Source organism: Ascaphus truei, chromosome 4 (genome assembly GCF_040206685.1).
Source record: "Ascaphus truei isolate aAscTru1 chromosome 4, aAscTru1.hap1, whole genome shotgun sequence".
Lineage (NCBI taxonomy): Eukaryota > Metazoa > Chordata > Amphibia > Anura > Ascaphidae > Ascaphus > Ascaphus truei.
In genome coordinates this window covers 107,784,399-107,805,293 of record NC_134486.1, presented here as the reverse complement: position 1 = coordinate 107,805,293, position 20,895 = coordinate 107,784,399, and the positions used below count along the sequence as shown (strand labels likewise).

At 42.5% G+C, this 20,895-nt stretch overlaps 1 protein-coding gene across 1 annotated transcript in view; it reads left to right on the top strand.

Moving 5' to 3' along the window:
* LOC142493003 (two pore channel protein 2-like) overlaps positions 1 to 20,895 on the top strand; it is a 79,914-nt gene that overhangs the window by 23,528 nt on the left and 35,491 nt on the right. The window contains exons 3-8 of the mRNA XM_075596362.1: positions 5,750 to 5,864; positions 6,996 to 7,124; positions 11,190 to 11,306; positions 18,803 to 18,921; positions 19,232 to 19,333; positions 19,812 to 19,938. Of these exons, the coding sequence (XP_075452477.1) occupies positions 5,750 to 5,864; positions 6,996 to 7,124; positions 11,190 to 11,306; positions 18,803 to 18,921; positions 19,232 to 19,333; positions 19,812 to 19,938 (709 nt within the window). The remainder of the gene's footprint in view (positions 1 to 5,749; positions 5,865 to 6,995; positions 7,125 to 11,189; positions 11,307 to 18,802; positions 18,922 to 19,231; positions 19,334 to 19,811; positions 19,939 to 20,895) is intronic.

Sequence of the window (20,895 nt, the reverse complement as noted above, 5' to 3'; positions counted from 1 at the left end):
CTATCAGAGTGTCAGTTATGTTATAGTAACTCCATGGGAGGCTGTGTCCAGGGACCTGGCACAGGACAGTGATTCCTGCGGGAATAAGTGAATCCCTGATCTAGGTGATATACCTATCTAAAGGGAGCACGGGCGAGATGATTGGCTGAATATACCCATTGTGGAGGGCAGCTATGCCCACCGTGACAATAAAGATGGAGCTGATCAGAGAAACCCCTGTGTGTGAGAGTCCAATGATTATACAGGAGGTTGCACCACGGAGGAGTTCCTCGTCAGGATCATCCCCATGCGGACGCAGGGACCCTGGTGAGGTGGAGGCGCTGCACTGGAACTAGGTGAGACTCCGCACACTACCTCAGCTGCCTGTCTGACGGGTCCTCCCCACACACCATCATGCGGGAGACTCAGGAGTCCTGTAGCCAACAGGTGCACCACCAGACACTATCACACTGTAATGGGGACCGGTTAGACCACAGGGGCCAATGTGAGATTGGGTGGGTCAGGCCGGGCCAGAAATACCGTTACATTTGGAGGCGAGCTGCTGAGATCAGATCTGTCATCAGGACAGGCTCTAGCTAGGCACACTGGGAAACAGGGAGAGTGTCTGCTGCCACTTTGTGCTGCGTAGGGACGGACCTAGGGGTGGTCAGGGGGCTGACGGGATATTGTCAGTTCGCAGGGACAACCTAGGGGCCTGAAGGGAGTGAGGGGTCTGGAGCCGGGTTATAGCTGACCGAGTCACCTTGAGGCAGTGCTAGTTGGTAGGATGCCTGAAGGGATAGCCTGTTAACATGGTCAGGAATCCTGGAGAGGGTCTGCGCTAGGCTGACCAAGACAGGTAGACGCCCCAAGTACTGCATGGCAGAGCCAGAGTACCTAGCCCATTCCAGACACTCACCGTAGGGAGCACAGACTGTGAGGAAGGAGCCACAGCAGACACTGAGAGAGTGAGCCTAGCCTGAGGTAGTGCAACACTGGGTCAAACCTAGATAAGGTACACATGTGGTGGTGCATCTGAAGCTAATCTTTATTGTACCGGTGTGGTGGCTGCCCCGCAGAGCGGAGCCCCATGTACGACAACTGCTACGAGAGGATGGAGGATCCGCGTGGTGCGGAGAACATAAAATGGCGACCAGAGGCTGGTGGGGAGGGCACCCGTGGCGTGCAACCCACTGAAGAGCAGACTGTCGCCGAGTTATCATTGACCAATCTGCTCTGGAGCGGAGCGAAGGCTATGGCTGCCCCGTTTTTATCCTGTATGGGACAGCGAGGGGCCACCCTTGAAGAGTGTGAAGAAATTGTTATAATTGGGGGAGAACCCCGTGAGGAGAGCAAACAGATGGACTTTTTGGGCTCAAAAGTCAACCAAAATGGCGGTTCCCGCTTGCTAGGGAAACCGCATGGGACAGTTACAGAAAATGTGGCTGGTGCAGGACTTGCAAAAAGCTGGCCGGGAATGGCGCGATCAGCAGAGCCCCGCCCTGAAAGGGGGCATGGCGCGAAAGCTAGGGCTGCGCCGGGATGGACAGTGACTAATTCAGCCCCTGTGCTGAGTCAACCGCTAAGTCTATGGGACCCTCCCCTGATTTCTACCAGGGGGAGTGACTTTCAACTATGGCCTGTGGGGATGCACCCACTGGGCCCAGGGACTGATATTCAGACGGCGCCACTACAAAAAGTAGTTCCGGCCGTGGAGGTGAATTGCAAGAAAGGATACTTTGCGCAAAAAGCTGCTGCAAGGAGAAGGCGGGAACTAGCCGCGGGAAAGGAATCCAGCTCTGAGGAGGAAATTGGCGCGAAAACGCTAACCGCGCCCACCAGGACTGAGAGAGGTGCGGCCTTAATTAAGGGGCATGATATTCCCCTGTGGGACCCGCCCATAATTGCAACCCCTGGGGGCGGGTTCCAGCTCTGTCAGAGAAGGGAGGAGCCGAAGCAGGGAGTGGCGGATCCAGCAACTTCCATCAGTCAGTTGCGAGGAACCACTGAGAAGGAGAGACCGGTACAGGAAGTGGCTCCTGTACAAAGAATGGCCTGCTCCTCCACTGTGGGCACAATGGTCTCTACACAGCCCTACTCAGTGCCCGGCGGGGTGCTAGTGGTGAGGGTGGCCAATACCGAGACGGTGGTTGGGCTATGCCTACAATGCGGGCTGCCCGGAGGCACTGTCAATACAGCGGCACGTTGCCCTCATTGCGGGACTTTGTACCTGTGGCCTATGCCCACATTCATTCCTATACAGCCTGCTGACCCCCCGGTGGACGTGACAAGGCGCTCCGCCGAGTCCCCGGGCGCGCTATGGATTAACCGCGCGAGTCCCGGAAACAAGGGACTGGAGCCGGTCAAGTCGGCTGGGTCACTGGCGATTGAGGCGGCTGAACCAACCCCCGCGTTCGGGGAAAAGAGACTGTCACCCCGCCCGGAGACCCCTAAGTCCGGGCGAGGGGATTACTCAGATGAGGACCTCCGTGAGCTGGCGGTAGTAAAAACGGAGCTGAAAAGGCAGACCGGGAGAACGACACCCCGTGGGGTGAGTGACCGGACGTCCCCTGCAGATCGGCGATCTGACCGACGGAGTCCCACCATCCCAGGACCTGGCGGAGACGGGAGAGAGACGCCTACACCCCTGCGGACGGGTAAGCCAAAAAGCCCTATCTCTTACCTGGTCACAACAGACGGCGAAGCGCTGGAAGGGCCGCGCCAGGCCCCGAGCGCACGTGGAGTGGCGGCATCACTTCTGGCGGCGATGGCGGAGCAACCGGATGTCGTCGTGGAAGAAGAGATCCCGCATGGGGGTCCCACGCAAGATGGCAACGCTTCCGGTTCCGGGGAAGACGTCACTTCCGGTGGCGACGGCGGAACCCATGAAGAAAAAGCAGCGACGCTTCGGCGATCGGGGGAAGGTCCCCGATCACTTACAAGGCCCAGAAATTGGAGAGACGATCTCAGGACTGAGGAGGGTGAGACATCATCCTTGGACCAGTCTACGGACAGCCAGGAGCGGGTCGTAACCCCGTGGGGTCCCGTTCCGTGCCCCTATGCCCAAACCCCCGCCATAGTTAATACCCCTACCCCCATCACACGGTCACCGGGTTCACCGCCTAGCCTGGAGTACGTGGACAATTCACCGGGGGGCGAGGGAAGACGGACTGGGGAAAGGCAGCGCAGTGGCGCTACGGAGGGCGATTCACGGGGAGGGGGAGAATTGAGGGTGGCAGATACAGCACCCCAACCGGCAGTAAAGGCTCCGGGGTCCTCGAGGTGGTTCCCATCGCGATCCACAAGGTCGTCAGGGGTATTTTCAATTGACGACGACAGGGAACCAGGGCCTAACCCATTTAAGGAGACCCGGTGGTGGGCCCCGCTATTTGAAGGGTACTCCACGTGGATGGACCGTACTCGGTTCCTCATCCGGCGGGAGGACGTGGTAGATTTCTGGTGGAAAGAGGGAGAGTTTACACCCGAACAGAGGGACAGGGAATTACAGAAGAGGTGGTTCCAGCTGGAGCGTAGAGACATAGCGCCCATGGGTCCCGACACACTGTCAGATCCAGTCGATCCTGATGAGCCCCTATCATGGGTGTTACCTGGGAGGGCAGGTAATGCTGATCTGACCAGGGTCAGTAGGGCGGAGAGGGCTATAATAGTCAAATATAAAAAATCCCACGGGTTGGAGTATCCCTATGTTCCGGAGCCCCTGATGGATGAAATTGAGGACAATAGGGAAAAGTGGCTCCAAGAGACTATAGAGCTGTATTTAGTAAATAGGGGGAGCGCCATTGTAGGTAAGAAGGCGGAAGAAAGGATAGACACCCTGATGCGAGTGTGGAGCATAGGGAGAAATGTTCACAAACATAGGGTGACCTATATGCCAGAGAGAGGATCGCCTAGGCATTACTATGTCACGGTCCTGGATATGGGTAACAGGGAGGTGAGGAAACCCGACCCAGATCACTATTTTTAGGGGGTACTAGCGCATCACGTGGGTCTGTGGCTGCTGGTCGGGGCGGGCTTGGCGGATGACTGTATTCATGTGTACTGCATTATGAGGAAATTTGTGTGATGTTGATTATGTTTTCTGTTGCAGTGTTTCCTGGAAAGAGGTATCTAAATTTAGGTCCCAGCGAGGACGATGGGATTCACCAGGGGGAGAATGTAGCGGTCATGTAAAATGCCTACAGTCATCTCTCCTGCTGGCAGTAAGGCCTGGTAAGTGTGGGCATGCCAGTATTGATCATGGAGGTTTCCCCTCACACCCTGGTGGGGTGCCCTGTGTATGGCTGGGACTGGTCACATGCTCTGACTCCATGGTTAGTGATGTCAGAGGTGTGTCAGCCTCAGAAGCTTACATAAGGCACAGCACTGTGTTCTAAAGTTAGTTCAGTTGAGGAAGAGTTCCAGCTCTTGTCAGAGCTGAGGAAGGAGTTCAAGTTCTATCAGAGTGTCAGTTATGTTATAGTAACTCCATGGGAGGCTGTGTCCAGGGACCTGGCACAGGACAGTGATTCCTGTGGGAATAAGTGAATCCCTGATCTAGGTGATATACCTATCTAAAGGGAGCACGGGCGAGATGATTGGCTGAATATACCCATTGTGGAGGGCAGCTATGCCCACCGTGACAATAAAGATGGAGCTGATCAGAGAAACCCCTGTGTGTGAGAGTCCAATGATTATACAGGAGGTTGCACCACGGAGGAGTTCCTCGTCAGGATCATCCCCATGCGGACGCAGGGACCCTGGTGAGGTGGAGGCGCTGCACTGGAACTAGGTGAGACTCCGCACACTACCTCAGCTGCCTGTCTGACGGGTCCTCCCCACACACCATCATGCGGGAGACTCAGGAGTCCTGTAGCCAACAGGTGCACCACCAGACACTATCACACTGTAATGGGGACCGGTTAGACCACAGGGGCCAATGTGAGATTGGGTGGGTCAGGCCGGGCCAGAAATACCGTTTTATATATATATATATATATATATATATATATATATATATATATATACATATATATATATATATATATAACAACAACCCCTATAACCCCTAACATACAGTACCTTACACATACAGTACTGTATACTGTATGCACATCAATGATACTATAGGCCGGCGGGGGCGAGATGTGTTTGCAGCAGAGAGAGAACCGCTGCTCTCTCTGCGCAAACATCGGCACATTAAAAATTATTTAAAATACATTTTTATTTATAGTGTAGATGTGCAGGGGGTCTCCGGAGCTGAACCGCTGTGGTTTTAGGTCTGGGGACCCCCTGCTCCCCGAGATACATCTCGCCAGGGGACGGCCTATAGTATCATTGATGTGCATATACATGTGCATATACAGTACTGTATGTGTATGTTAGGGGTTGTTGTTATACAGTATATACTGCATTACAATTCATGAATTTCTCGGCTTCAAAGACAACAGCTCGCAAACGCCCCCATGCGTTTTTACACGGCATTGCAGTATTGCAGCCAGCGGGAATAAAATGCTTAAATCACAGCCGCGAAAATAACGCAATAAACCCCGGGAGAAAACGACACAAAACCGCACATCACCGGGATATTCTGAAATTCGCGGAGCTAGCCAAGTAAGAATAAAGTTGGTCGCCACTGTAGATATAAATAATCTACATTAAATATATTAAATAAGCCATCGACATTAGTTCACTTTAGTCCTAGGAGCAATTTACCTGAGTGTTCTGCCTTTTGACTGTTATATATTATTGCTGTCGCTTTATGTTTTCGTAGACTTTATTATTTTTATAACCATTGGATTATGCAAGTAGCTACTTACTTCTTTATTGCTGTCGATCTTTCCCTGGCATTGTTCGAGGAGCCTGCAGTCTACCCACTACCATTTCTGGTTAGTACAAACAGGGAAGTGTGCTTACTGTATACTGTATGTTATAAGCCTTCTTTGTATATTGTTAATAGACAATACATGCTAACTTTGAATATTGTAAAGGGGTTATCTCAATAAGCATGGTTATTCTGGATTTCAAGAATAGGATATTTGAAATAGGCTGGGTATAAATGTTTGACTGTTACATATATGTAATATAAATATATGCATTTATTAAACATTTTGCTAGTATGACATACCTAAATATTTCTGCACTAGACGCTGACAGTAAAGTATATTGAGGGTTACTAATATGGTTGAAGAGCCAGAGCATAACTATTGAGGCCTGAGGGTCAAAGTGAGATTAGGAGGTTCTGGGACATTGACATGTTAATGTAACATTCTTACAGTTTATTGAACATTGAGTTGAAGTCTGTGGGACCAGGTGATAATAATATGAGACCCTGGCATCTGATGGTGTATCCTTCATAAAAAAGAGACACTAAACCTTCCAGTTTCACTGAATAACTTGAAGACAGGTTCTTAAGTATGTAAGAATGCAAAGCGCAGAGAGGGGTACTGAGCCCTGCTCCTAGCAATAAGAAGGACTCTGAATGCTTTTCATTAGTAGCCAGTTTGAGCAATACAATAACAGAGCAATAACAGAGCCAAGTTTGGGATTATTAACATTTACCCTGCATATTTTAAACCCATGTCTTTGAACCATTGTAACTACTGTAACTAACTAGTCAGGGAAAGTGGCATTTAAAGGGGCAATCCTGCCTGTGCCAGAAGACCCCCTGTTTTGAATAATATACTAAATAGAACAATATAAATTTATGGGGAGGGGCGGAGAATCACTGCTTCAAAATGCATAAGGAATTGTTTGCATACCAAGCAGCATTCACACTGATTGTCCTTTTCCAGTTGTGTTTTTAACATTTTGATCTGTGAAGCTTATCTTGGTTTAACCATATTGATTGTCATTAAAAAAAAACGTAACATGAATGGCAATTTTTATTGTGTGGGGGAAGCTTATTATTGCAGTTTCAAATAGTTGGTTAGTCATTGAGCAGCCATTAGCATTGCTACTACTGTATAATCAAATGATCACTATAAATAAAAATGAAATAATTTTTTTTTCATTTGCAGGCGACCTCAGTAGTTGAGGTCTTGTGTCTCATGGCTTTCTTTGGTCGACTTGTACATTTTAGTAAAGTTACGCCTCGCAGTGTGTTCTGGAAAGATACAAAGAACATATGTGTTATGGTCACTATACTGGTAAGTCTTTTCAACTCTTTGCTTTTCTGTTCTAATCAGAAATCATTCTGTACTCTGAGCTACTGAGTGTGTAAATATAGCAGCACTTATTCTTGTGTGTTCAACAGTTTATCAGATACATATAGTATGATACAGACATCAACTACAGTTACTTGCATCGAGGGAGAAGGAGTGGCGCAGTGAGAAAAGACACTGACAAGCAATGGAGCCTGGTTCAATTCCCGGTGTCTGCTCCTTGTGACCTTGGGCAAGTCTCCCTGTGCCTCAGGCACCAAAACATAGATTGTAAGCTCCACGGGGCAGGGACCTGTGCCTGCAAAATGTCTCTGTAAAGCGCTACGTAAAACGTGCAGCGCTATACAAGAACATGCTATTATTATTATTATTATTATTATCATTATCAACAATCAGAGGGGCATAAGAAGTCCCATGGTATTTTAAGAGTTTAAACTTTATTTTATTGGACAATGTACTATGTAATGCCTTAAATGAATATGGAAGGGCGAATTATAGCCATGCATTGTCATCACCATTTACCCTTTTGTTTTAAGACTAGTTTTAATCTTTTACATTACTGAATATCATATTATTACAAGGTACTTAACGTAGATATTCCTTTTGAACAGGTTTATGTTGTGTATTGTCATTAGTAATTCCTCTTTTTTGTCATTAACCATAATCTTTTATTTAGTGGAACGGGAGAACTTGAAAGCAGAAGTTTTATGTTGACTTAATAAGTTAATGGTCACTCAATTAGAGATGGACGAAACTGTCAAAATTTGTTTTGCGTAATTTCCCCAGCTTTCCATTTAAAATCCGTTCCATATGTACACTGCGATGTAAATATACCCCCTGCAAATGTTGTGGAATGTTGCCTGTAACCCTCCATGAAAACCAATAAAAATATGACACAAAAAAAAAATCCGTTCCACGATGTAAAATCCATTGATGGATTGTTTCGGTTTTCAATTTGTACGGTTCATCCAAAACATTGGGATGCAATCCGCTGGTGGATTTTAACAATCCAACCCACAGATTCCGCAATCGGCATGACGATTGCTGAATCCGTGGAGTGGATTCTTAAAATTCCCCAGCGGATTGGATTGTCGGTGCTACGAAAAAAATCCAGAAAAAGATTGGCAGAAAACCGTGGACCAAAGGAACCGGCCAATCCGAGGAGGATCCACATCTTCCACCCAAAATCGCCCATCTCTGCACTCTATCTGTGAATCTTCTGAGGAACCCATAGTCCCATAACCTCCCATTCAACAGAATATCAGCGGTGGCACATATTGTTCATATACTACAGCACTTGCATTTGATGCCTAGAGCACCCCGTGGCCTTTCCAGTTATTAAAAAATAAGAAGAGATAACTTTTATATTTGTAGTAATCAGTGTTGTGATGTGTGGATTTTAGTTAACTCCTTCACTACCAGTGTGCTCTCGTGCAGAGCAGTCTTTTCTAGTAGTCAATGGGCATAGTAGAGATTTGGAGAGTACGGTATCTGATTTATTATCCCCAAAAAAATTTTAAGCAGCAATACTATATTCCCCACCTGTTTTTCTTATTTGTATATATAAGCATGTGGCAATGTATAATTCTACATTCTTACCTAAGGTTGTAATCATTTGGTGATCCTGTTGTAAATCTGGAAAAAATCTGTATTGTGTGCCTAACCTAATGGCTGCTTCAGTCAGGGTAACTGCAGCTACAATGTATCATTATATTACTAATGTTAATATGAAGGTAACATGAACTATTATAACAGTTTGCAGCTCGAACTGTTGGCAACAAATAATCACAAACGGGAAAGTGTTGCAAAGATCTTGCACTGCTTGGTAGGTGGGCTAAAACCAGCTATAGAAATCAAAGGATACTTTAAAACTCATTAAAAATGGCATTAAGAGTAATAATAATTTTTTAAAATGCAATAATTATTATCTAATACTACAGAACTGATTTATTTAAAAAAAAACACACATATAAGATCACATGTTTTGTTGCTTTAAACAACTTGCCAATGTAATTGCAAAACTCCATAGCCCTTGAAGTAACCGTATCTTACATGTATCTTAAAAATGTGCATGTTTTACTTTACTCCGGCAACACTGATCTATAGCATATCAGCTACGGTACTTATTAGAATATGAAGAGAGCGAACAGGTGATCCTTTAGATGAGGTGTACTCCTAAATACTAGAAGTGGGTAAAATACCACTTAGAGATGTATTATGACTTGAACAAAGTAAGACTTAACGTTTTATATATATACGAATAAAAATAAACGAGAGTTGGAAAAAAAAAAAAGTTGGAAAAAAATTAAAAAAATTAAATTAAAAAAATTAAAAAAAGTTATAAATGTATTAAGAAAGATAATTAAACAAATGATAAAAAGGAACAAGTAATTGTAAAAAGTACACGATCTGAGGATTAAAAGACCACAGTGTGTACTGGTCCTTGTGATGAGACCTAGTACTGCACTTAGTAGTAATTTTAAGCAAAATGGCAATGAATGAATCCTGTATAGTTACAGTCTGTTTGCAAAACAGAAGACTCTTAATTTAGAGCTTGTTTGATAATGCTGGTTGAAAATTGAATATGCATTTAACCCCAGCTTTACTTATTCAGAGGTGCAGTCACCAGGAAGGAGACCCTATCCTCTTAAATAGAAAGGTACATGGAAGGGATTTGTTGCAATCTATATAAATGAGTACACCTTGTGGTCTTTAATGAGTACACCTTGTGGTCTTTCCACCCCCAGATCTTGTGCTTTTTGCAATTACTTTCTATAATAGTTTATTTTAGTCAGTTTCTTAATACATTTATAACTTTTTAACTCGAGTTAATACATCATGGATGCATTGTATTATGTTTGTGTATCCTCTATGTTGCAGATCTTTGGAGGTCCCGTCTCATTTCTTTTTATTTTGTATGCAGTATGTACTAAAAGTTAAGTCTTACTTTGTTCAGGTCATTATACATCTCTAAGGGGTATTTTACCCACTTGTAGTGTTTGAGTGCCCTTCCTCTAAAGGATTGCCTTTTCTCCAGGAAGCCCAATCCTGGGGTGGCACCCATTTTGTTCTAAGCCAGTAGAGCAAGGTCGCCCATGTTCTGTCCATCATATCAGCTACTTATGTTTATCTATTTGATTAATGGAGACTTCATAATTGTGTTGCCGTAGTCGACGGCCATCCTTTGGCCTGGTGCCGTTAACTTCTTACTACCCAATGGCGCTGCCTCTGCCCAGACTTGTTAACCTTTTCTGTGGCAGAGGTTCAGCGGCACCAGATTGCCACCAGTCTTCCGAGATAGCGACCATGTGATCGCTTCTGTAGCAAACACATGGTTTCGACCGGCCCTCTGATGACGAAAACGCTTCTAATTCAATCTTGTTTAAACGCAACCTCCCCTAGAAAACTAGCTAAAGAGGCATAATGTACCTGGTACATCACAAGAGCACTGTAAAGGTTAACATTATCCATTGACAGGCGGAGCCCTACGATTTTAGTAAAGAGCCTTTTCACACTATCCCGCAGTGACAGAGGAACACAAAATGGTGGGAGGGAGAACACTGCCGCACCCCCCTATCATTCTAGGTCCGTAAAATACTTTATCGTTAAAATCCCCACTGTTTTATATTACAGTGACTGTTCCGAATACCAGTCATGCCCCCACTCCTCCGTATTTCATTGGCTCTTTAGATAAATATTGTTAAACATTTGTGTATTATGGAAATTTTAAAAGTTTGACAAATCTTTTAAGGTACAGAAATGTTATTGGTTTTTAAGTTGTCAATCCGCTATATTTTACCCATGAAACATGCCACTGTTTTTATTTCACTTCTTAGTGCTAGGAGGGACTGAAAAGTGTAAAGTGATAGGAATGCTTCACTCAAATAATTTTTTGGATATTGTTAGCCATGGTATAAATATTGTTCTGGCCTCCACTGTATCTTCTGTCTTTTTTGCATGTGTAGGTCAATACCATGTCATAGTGCAAGATGCCTCTGTCTCCAACCACCTAATATTATTCTGTTTTTTTTTTTTTGTTCTTTTGGATAGCTCAATTTACTTGATTTGATTATTTACGGCACGTTGAGTGTTGCTCATATACACGGCATTCGATGGTCAAGAGTGTTGAGGACCATTTATTTGGTTAACTTTGCTGAAAGTCGACAGGTAAGACTCAAGCTTGTTGCGTTCGGTATTTGATTATTTTGCTCACACTAAATCATTGTTTCATTAAGTATCCAAACTGCAATCTTTTTTTTTAAGAAGAAATGAACAGGTTACATTTTGAGAAATATTTAATAAGTTGGCACCTTCAAGCCCCTTCACTTGATAGCGACAGAAGGTGTCTTGTGGATACCACCAGTTCTGCTTCGCTGAAAGCCTGTCCTGATCTCAGCAGAGGCTCCAAATGTAACCCTGTTTCTCCCCCCCCTCCCCCCCCCAATCGCAGATGGGGTCTAGTACTGGGAAAACTAATGCTGGTTACTTGGAGTGCACAGTGTACTATGTAAATGTTAAATGTTAAGTTTGTCCCTGTGGTGTAGAGGTACAGGATTCATTCTAGCATATGAAAGGTCCTGGGTTTGATTCCTGTATGATATGGTATAATTGATGAATTATAAAAATAAAATTAAAATAATAATTTATAAATTATTATTTTTATTATATTGTATACATTTTTATTTATTTTATGATTTAGAAATTATAAATTATATCATACAGGAATTGAACCCAGGATGCTTCATATACATATACCTCTACACTATGCTTGGTGTGACAAGACATACCCTATAAATATATTTATCCTCTACCGCACATTGCATACACAGTGCAGTCCACCATAAAGGTTAAGTATATTCAAAGGGTATGTCTTGTCACACCAGGCCTACGGTGTCAAGGTAAGGCATTGGTACCGGTATATGAAAGGTCCTGGTTCAATTCCTGTATGATATGGTATAATTAATCATTTCTAAATTATAAAAAAAATAAAAATGTATAAATGATATAATAATAAAAATAAAATAATTTATAAATTATTATTATTTTTTATAAATTATACCATATACAGGAATCAAACCCAGGAACTTTTATATGCTAGAATGAATCCTGTACCTCTACACCACATAGTACACTGTGGCAATGTTCAGTCACACCAAGCCTGTGGTGTAGAGGTAAGGCATTGGTACCAATACATGGAAGGTACGGATGTATTGATGTTCAATTCCCATATGGTGTAGGTGTGTTCCTGCGATCCCGATTATAACGCGGTCTAATCTTGTGGACCCCAAGGACCGCGCTATAATGGGGTCCAGATATATATATAAAAAAAAAAAAATTATATATATATATAGATATATATATATATAATTTTTTTTTTTTTCTTATATATTTTTATAGAATTGGAGTCTCGTAACCCAGGGGGAGCATAAAGGGAGACAAAATACAACAATCTAAGTGCAGACAATAGTGTTGAGTCAAATAACTCAATGGTAATTTTGGCTCCTATGTGCAGCCTACTCACAGGATTTCAGTGTTAATCAGGCAACATCAAAACAGCATCAGGTGGTTTGGATCACAGATGGTCTTCTGAGTTTTAAGTGGTATTAAACTCCAGTATCAGCGAGATCATAGGATGTAAAGGTAAAGGAAATACCCATAGTGCAGATCAATAGTATAAGGTATAAATTTATAAGAAAAAAAGTTATATCTATGGCGCTTGGCTCACAAATGAATATAATGAATAAAGAAATGTTATGCAACCAGATGGAAGATGGTATCCACTTGGACTCTCCTCATGAAGACGATAAATCATGTAAAAGATATAAAAACAGACATAGTGTAATACAGTAACTAACAAACATGCAACACTACTCACAAATAATAGACAAACGATTGCTGAGACAAAACAAATGACTGATGTAAATAAAAAGCATTTAATACAATAACTAAGTGAACAAAATAAATGATATCACTAAAAACAAAGGGTCACACGTCCACTCCAACATTAGTTGGACTGGCCGCTTACCAGATACTAGAGAGTAGAATGCAGTGGATAAATCTGAGAGTATCCCCTCTCGTGATGGTGAAAGTCAGCTCCCAAGCGTCTCATATGATCAACGGGAGCTTCGGAGGGGGACCTTACCTGCCTTCCACACCACAGACCTCCGCAGGGCAGACGTGCAGAGCAGCGTGTCGCAGGAGACGGCGTCGTCACGTGCGCAGCAGCGCAGGATTCAAGCCGACAGCAACAGGCCAGCGGTGTCATCAATACCCTGTTCGGCGCAGCCGTAGACAGGAACAATGGCCGGGATATGTCCGTGGGGATGGTGTAGAAAATGTGGTGGATGCTGTAATGACAACTGTGCACGCATAGACCACCCTACACTCAGGGGTAAAAAAGTAGTGCCTCAGTCATAGAATGTCCACATATAAGTAGTCCCGATTTAAAGGTACAGTACCTCAATGTGAGAATGGACATGCGCAATAGCTGCAAAGTAACTGAAAGTCTCAGCAAACAACACTTAAGGACATACAACATTACAAAATCACAAACATACTACAAATAAAACATTATTAATATTATTAAAGAAGGCTGATAGTAACCACCTGTTATTATAAGTGATTAAGCCCAAGAAGAAATAAAAATAAATGAATGCATAATATGCAAATATATGTATGAGCAAGGAATATTTAACATTTACCAATGCATACCATAGACTTATAAATAGTATTCCACCATAGAATATATTAGGTGTATGATGATATTTAGCTCCAAAACAATCTCTGGAAGAACATAGAAATGGACCACAGATATTGAACAGATACAAGACAGGCAGTATGCGAAAGGAATAAAATAAAGCCTAGGGCCCCACAGAAATGGACCACAAACCATTCCAACAAATACGTCGAACACAACGTAATGTATGACCAAATGTGCAGTGTCCAGTACAAAGACAACCCATTCAAGATGAGTAAGAAATTATATAATAAATAAACTATATTAACTACAAAATATGAAATTCCTCATATAATAAAAGGCTAAAATGAAGCTATGTGTAACATTTAAACCAAATCCGAAAAAATCACTTTCCAGTGACTTATGTGTAATATAAACATCTTATTAATCAATTAAATTAGTCTATTTGATGTGAAACCCGAATAACCCCATGTGAATATCAAATAACAAAAAATGACCTATTATGTAATTTATTTGTTAATGAGAAATGCTTTGAGGTCAAACTCGATATTGAGACCGAGAGGTATCAGCGTCTGGAGCTTATATATCCAAAAGGACTTCTTTTTGCCCAAGAGGCTATTGATATTGCCCCCCCTCCCCCCGCCAATTTGGTGTAAGTGCCTCTATGGCCATACATTTTAGCCCTGAAGGGTCCCTGTCATGTACCTGAAGAAAGTGATTCGACACACTGTGCGTGATCAAACCCTTGGTGATATTGTAGACGTGCTCGTATAAACGGCGTTTAATTGACCTTGTAGTCATTCCCACATACTGCAGACCGCTGGGACATTCCAAAAGATAAATAACGTTTGTGCTGTTGCAAGTAACATATTGTTTAATGTTATACATCTTGGAAGTAACCATGGAGGAAAATGAAGCTCTTTTTAGACTATATTTGCAGGCTGTGCAAGCATTGCAAATAAAATAGCTTTTAAGGCCGAAATTGTTATGTACTTTCTTCCGCATAAGAGGACAGCTGGGTGCCAATTTCTGTCCAATGTTCGGTGCTTTTGTGAACACAATGTTTGGTCTACTTGGTAATATATTAGTTAAATCTTTATCCTTCATAAGGATTGGCCAATGCTTATACAAGATCTTCTTTATGTTGGAGGCCATTGAATTATACTGAGTAATGAATGATATTTTTGCTGTTGCCTCTATTTTCTTTTTATATTGAAGAAGAGTGTCTCTGTCTAACAATTCGACCTCAGATATAGTCTTGTCCAAATCATATGTTGGATATTTCTTTTCGATTAATTTATTTTTTAATTCTTGTGCTTGTGTCTGAAAAGTGCTGTTTGTTGAACTGTTCCGTTTTAACCTGATAAACTGGCCCTTTGGTATGTTGCTATTCCCATTAACCTTTCATTGACGGTTGTGGACTCCTAGTGCTTCTTTGCAAGCTGCTTTCTTGCAAGCTGTGTTCAGCCTTTACAGTACCATTGCCCACAGTTTCTTGTGGTACTTGAGCTACTGGCATTGACTTTAGTGGATTCTTGCTGCCCTGCTATTAGCTGTTTAGCTGTATTTAGCCTACACTGTATGTTTGCTATCTATTTTCAGGGATGTCTGATTTGACCAGTTATAGGGGAAGGGAGGCTTAGGGAAGTACCTCTGGGACCTTTTGGACCAGGGGGAATGGGCCAGATGAAGAGGTAGTCCCTCGAAACGTCGCCCCCCCCCTAGCATACTTGCCGTTCTCCGTTTTTTGTGTATATTCCTTGTGTTTCATGTTTTTTCCCCTTTTCCTCCCCCCCCCCCCCACCCCTCATTTTGTGACATGCCCATTTGTGATACTGGTTTCTGCAAACACATTTGATTAATTTCTGGTTCGTTTTATTATTAAATGTTTATTCTGCATTACAACTGTTTTCATCATTTAGCTATTAGACAGTGAGTGCTGGTACTTACGTAGATTTGTTCATAAATACCTTGTTTACCAATGTCAACAGTTTAAATTGTTACTTTGCAGCTATAATCTTCAAGATAATAAACAAATCCCACGTTTCCAAAAATATCTGACAGAGCTAGTGCTGGAACAAATATCCTTCAGAACAGATTATAATGTGTTGCTATTCCATTAGTCTTTTACCGGGGAATTACAAGGAGACAAAACCTTCACAAATACAATCTTCAACTGTGAAATTGTTGCTGTTGTTAAATTTCACAATTGAATAAAATGTTTTATGCTATGTACCGTAAGCCCCCTCCTTTCTCCTCCCCCACACCCTCCTCCACTTCTCTTTCCCCTCCTCCTCTTCTTCTCTTTCCTCCTTCTGCATTCACCCAAATAATGTCTACCAGTGGTCTGCAAAGGACACAGGCTGGCAGGAGCGGAGCATACAGAGCAGGGTAGCGGTAGGAGAGGAGCTCGGCGGGAGATGAAGATGGAGGACCATGGGAGTGGAACAGGGTAGCAGAGGATGGCTGGGAGGACCTGCGCTGTACCAGCAGCTGACATCTGAAGTCAGTGAAGACTTCCGGGTCAGACGGCTGGGGCGTGCTCCTCCCGCCCGTCGTCGTCCTCTGGCGCCCTGCTCCGCTTTCGCAGTCCTCCGTCTTCCTCTTCCACCACACATCGTCTGTCTTCGTCCTCTACTCCCGCCGATCCCCAAAATGTGTTGTCCTAGGTGACTGCCTACATTGTATTGTATTGTATGTCTTTATTTATATAGCGCCATTTAATGTACATAGCACTTCACAGTAGTAATAAACGTGGTAATGAAATGAATAGCAGATAATATAAATAACAGATCATGGGAATAAGTGCTTCAGACATAAACGTCACATTAAGGAAGAGGAGTCCCTGCTCCGAGGAGCTTACAATCTAATTGGTAGGTAGGGAGTGTCACGGTATATAATAAACACCAAATATCTGGGTTGAACTGAACGAGACTTAGATATAATAAAATATATTTATTCCTTAAAAAGGTGAACACAGCAATATAGTACAATTAACAGGCAAGAAGGTAACACTTACTTAGGGTTGGGGAATGGAGAAGTATCAGCTAGCAATTCTCCAGCAATCCGGTGACATTCAAGATGAAATCAGAAGAACAACAAAAACTGTAGGGTTGACACAGTTTATATACCTTTGTAACCCTATTCTTAACATTGAATACAGACTATTGGTGAACAATTATCTGTATCCAATCCCTAACGTGGAAACACAGTTTAACCCATGCCCCCAAGCTAATTAGCCCATGCGTACTGGGACTCTGAGGGTCTTATTTCTGTAGCCCCATAATTAAATCAGGGGCGGCGACCAGTCTACCAGATGAAGTATCTGGCAGGATCTTCATTGTTTGTAGGTGTAGATATAACACTTACAAACCACTCCAGTTTGATGCTTCTCCGCCCTCAGGTAAACAGTTAGAGTGGCAGAGTCTTTTGATCAGTACTTGGTTCCTAGACTTTGGGTCGCCCCCCTGACCATTTGCATTCCTTTATGTGAAGGAATCTGCGCAGGTTTTTATCCCCGCCTTGGAATACAATATTAAAGTTAAAACACAGACATATTAAAATATCCGGTTCCGTTAGGTCCAGCGGGTCCAAACTTTTCAGATCTTAATGCCGAAACTGGGACATCATATGATCCAAGTTTCAGCCTGCTGCGACCTTCAGAACCGGAGATACACAAATACCACTTAAATCGTTTCATACTTTAACACAAAATTCTCCGCTGTAAAATAAATCACAGTTTGTCACTAAATCCCCATTGTGGTGCAGACACTGACATTATAATGAAACATGGGAACAGGGGAACATACAGTTTCCTGACATGACAAGGTGTAAGCCACATTCCTGGACCGCAGTCCAGTTAACCCCTTGCCTCCCTGGTGAGGTCAGGGGGTGGCCATATGGGGTGCAACCCCTTTAATACCGGGCCAACCCCCCTCTCCCTCTACAGGGAGAACATACAGAGACAGTAGGAGGGAGTTCTGGTAAGTGCGTCTGCAGGGGGCTAAGCTTTATATCATGTGTCCAGTATTATCCACAGTGCTATTCATTTGCTTAAACAAGCATGTGTGTCTTAAGGTGGGTCTTAAAGGTGGATAGAGTGGGTGCTAGTCGGGTATTGAAGGGAAGGGCATTCCAGAGGTGCGGGGTAGTCAGTGAAAACCATCTAGTGGTTGCACCGGTCCTGGGTAGCAGGCTTTACGTGAACTTGATATGTGATTGTTTGGTCTTACTGTGTGTCGCCATATTACCATGATATAAGTTTGTGCATTTTTCTACTCTGCACCCCCGTTTTCTGTGCTCTTCATTATTTGATGGGACTTGAGTGCTAGCATTTAGACTCCGTGATTAATTAAGTGTGAATAGCTTTAATATTGAGGTAATTGTTCAGGGACCAAAAAGAACTTGTTCCTTTTATTGGTTTGCAAACCATAAGAGTTGTGTATAATTATATATGTGTTATAGTGTCCTCTGACCTTTGCGATAGCACTTTATTTCCCCTCTAGCACTTTAGACAGGGATATTATCCATTTGGTATACTGTATGCTGCAGTTTGTTGACCTGATCTGATAGCGGCACATGATGAGCGTTACTGAGGTGGTTTTATTTTTAACTGGGTTTGGTTTTTATATTGATCACCTTGCCATGTGGGGATATTTTTATCTTGTGATTTATGATGATTTCATGTTTAAGAAATAGTACAGCAATGAGTGCACTGTCAGAAATACTTTCTATTTTTTTTATTTTTCATCCAATAGGAAGCTGCAATGCCATGCTTTGTTGACATTGCAGGTTCATAATGGTACTGGGTCCCCATTGATAGCGTGGCTCAGCTATAGGAGAACCATTGGTTCAGATTCTGCAGAATAAAGTTTTTGTTTTTTTTTAAATAGGAAGAAGGTTTAATTGCATTTTTTTAAATCTTTTTGCTTTGGGTTTATAACACTTTCTGCCCAAACCCCGACAGATACGCAGAGCTTTCCGAAGTATCAGAAACACGTTGCCAGAAATCCTCTATGTCTTCCTGCTGTTCATTTTCAGTGTTCTGATGTTTTCGCTAATGGCATTGAAGCTTTTTGGAAGCAGGTAAAAGAATGTAAAACAATTTCAAATGTAGTGCACTTGATCACTTATCTGCTATCTGTAACATGGCACTCACTCCCCTAATGTGCTTTAGACTTAAATTGCATTTATTTATTTTTGACACTATTTTATGCTTATACATATTTTTTTGTGTAATTGTGCATAATTAGATGCAGTATTATATACAGGTTATGGGTACAACTTCTCTTGTTTCTGTCGATTTACTTTCTGTCAGTGAATAGTTTCACGGCCCATTTAAAGTACAAAACAATCTAACAAGGGAAAACATTATATCTTCTTCCGTCCATTGCAGAAAACTTAAAACAGCTGAAGGCGAGCCTTATTTTGAAAACTACTTGGATGGCGTGTTCAACCTTTATGTGCTGGTAACAACTGCTAATAGTCCAGATGTTATGTAAGTATATTTCCATCTGCTACGGCATGTTCTATCTTTCTGACCCATTTTTGAACTAAAAGAAGTTTGATGAAACCATGCTGTGTAAAAGGTCGGAGACACTGTCTCAGCAAATATTTATCATGGACAACTGTAATCTTAATACAATTTTGGGGTACCACAATACCTACACTAAATACTTATATATCCATCTAAAATATATTTTTACAAACACTGGACTGCAATATACTGTAAAGATCAGCCTCCAGAAGTCATAGAAGAGTCATAAACTGGCCAACATTTTGAAGGGTTTTGGAGATCACCACTAAGGTTTTTGGGGAACACCCAGTGGTCCAGCAACTACGGTTTGAGAACCACTCAACCTCAGCATAAGTCTCTATGCTGGATACATTCCACTAGAAGTGATACTCTCTGAAATAATATAGCTCTTCGGTGTTCGTGTATCTCATGTGCTTTGTATTTTCTATCTACCCTTTAGGATGCCAGCTTTTGACTACAACTGGTGGTATTCCATTTTCTTCATAGCCTACATTGTTATCAACACTTACATCTTTATGTCGGTCTTCTTGGCTGTTGTGTACAACAATTACAGGAAACACTTAAAGGTATTTAACAAAAACAGGGATTCGATCAATATCATAATTTGCTTGTATTCAGTATGTTCGTAGCGCTAGCATATTCGGATGTAAAAATCTGGTACAAGCTCTGGCTTTGGAAATACATTCTTGAGAAATATACTTAAAGACATCCAGACTATTAGCAGATCTTTTGTTAGAATGGAAACAGCAACACCTCCTCCCCCCCCCCCCTTATTTTTTTAGTTTAATAATTGTAACTGAGGGATCCCGTAAAGCGGAACATCGCTATTCCTAGCCCTGGGGATCCCTAAGTTCTCAAGAGATGTACCTTTTTATGTACCAGTAAAATTAAAGTGAAATAAAAAATGACTGTTGGGCATTTTCTACATTTTATAAGATATACCATATTGTTTTATTTGCAGGTCAATCATAATTATATATTGATCTTATTGTTCTGAACCATGGTGATGGTGGTCTCTGTACATATGTTTCCATGTTTTGCATTTCATTCGACTGCAGGTCTGTGTTCTCTTCTTTTCTGTATTCTGGTTGGATGCAGATCTATTTCTGTTGAGCATGTCGGAGACGTTGGAAGGCTGCTCTAGGGAATCATGGATGGTTCTGGGAAAATAATTTTTCAGTATTTAATCCCCAGAGAGAAGGGTTGTAAATCTTTGATGATACATTTAAATTGTGTGGGACTAAGATTGTAAATTATGATAAGAGGCATCCGCTCAGTTTTCCTTTTTAATTTATAGTGTAGTAACCTTTCTCTTGTTCTATTTCTCTGTCTATTTGGCGGGAAGAGAGAAGTTGTTCCATGAAGCAATTTGAGGTGTTTGTCCATGTGAGTTTGTTAGAACAGATTCTGTGGTATTTGATGGTCTGACTGGGTTGGAAGTTTGTTGTACCGGTCAGTGTGTGTATGTGTGTCAGTCAATGTGTGTGTGTCAGTGTATGTCTCTCTCTCTCTCTGTGTTGTGT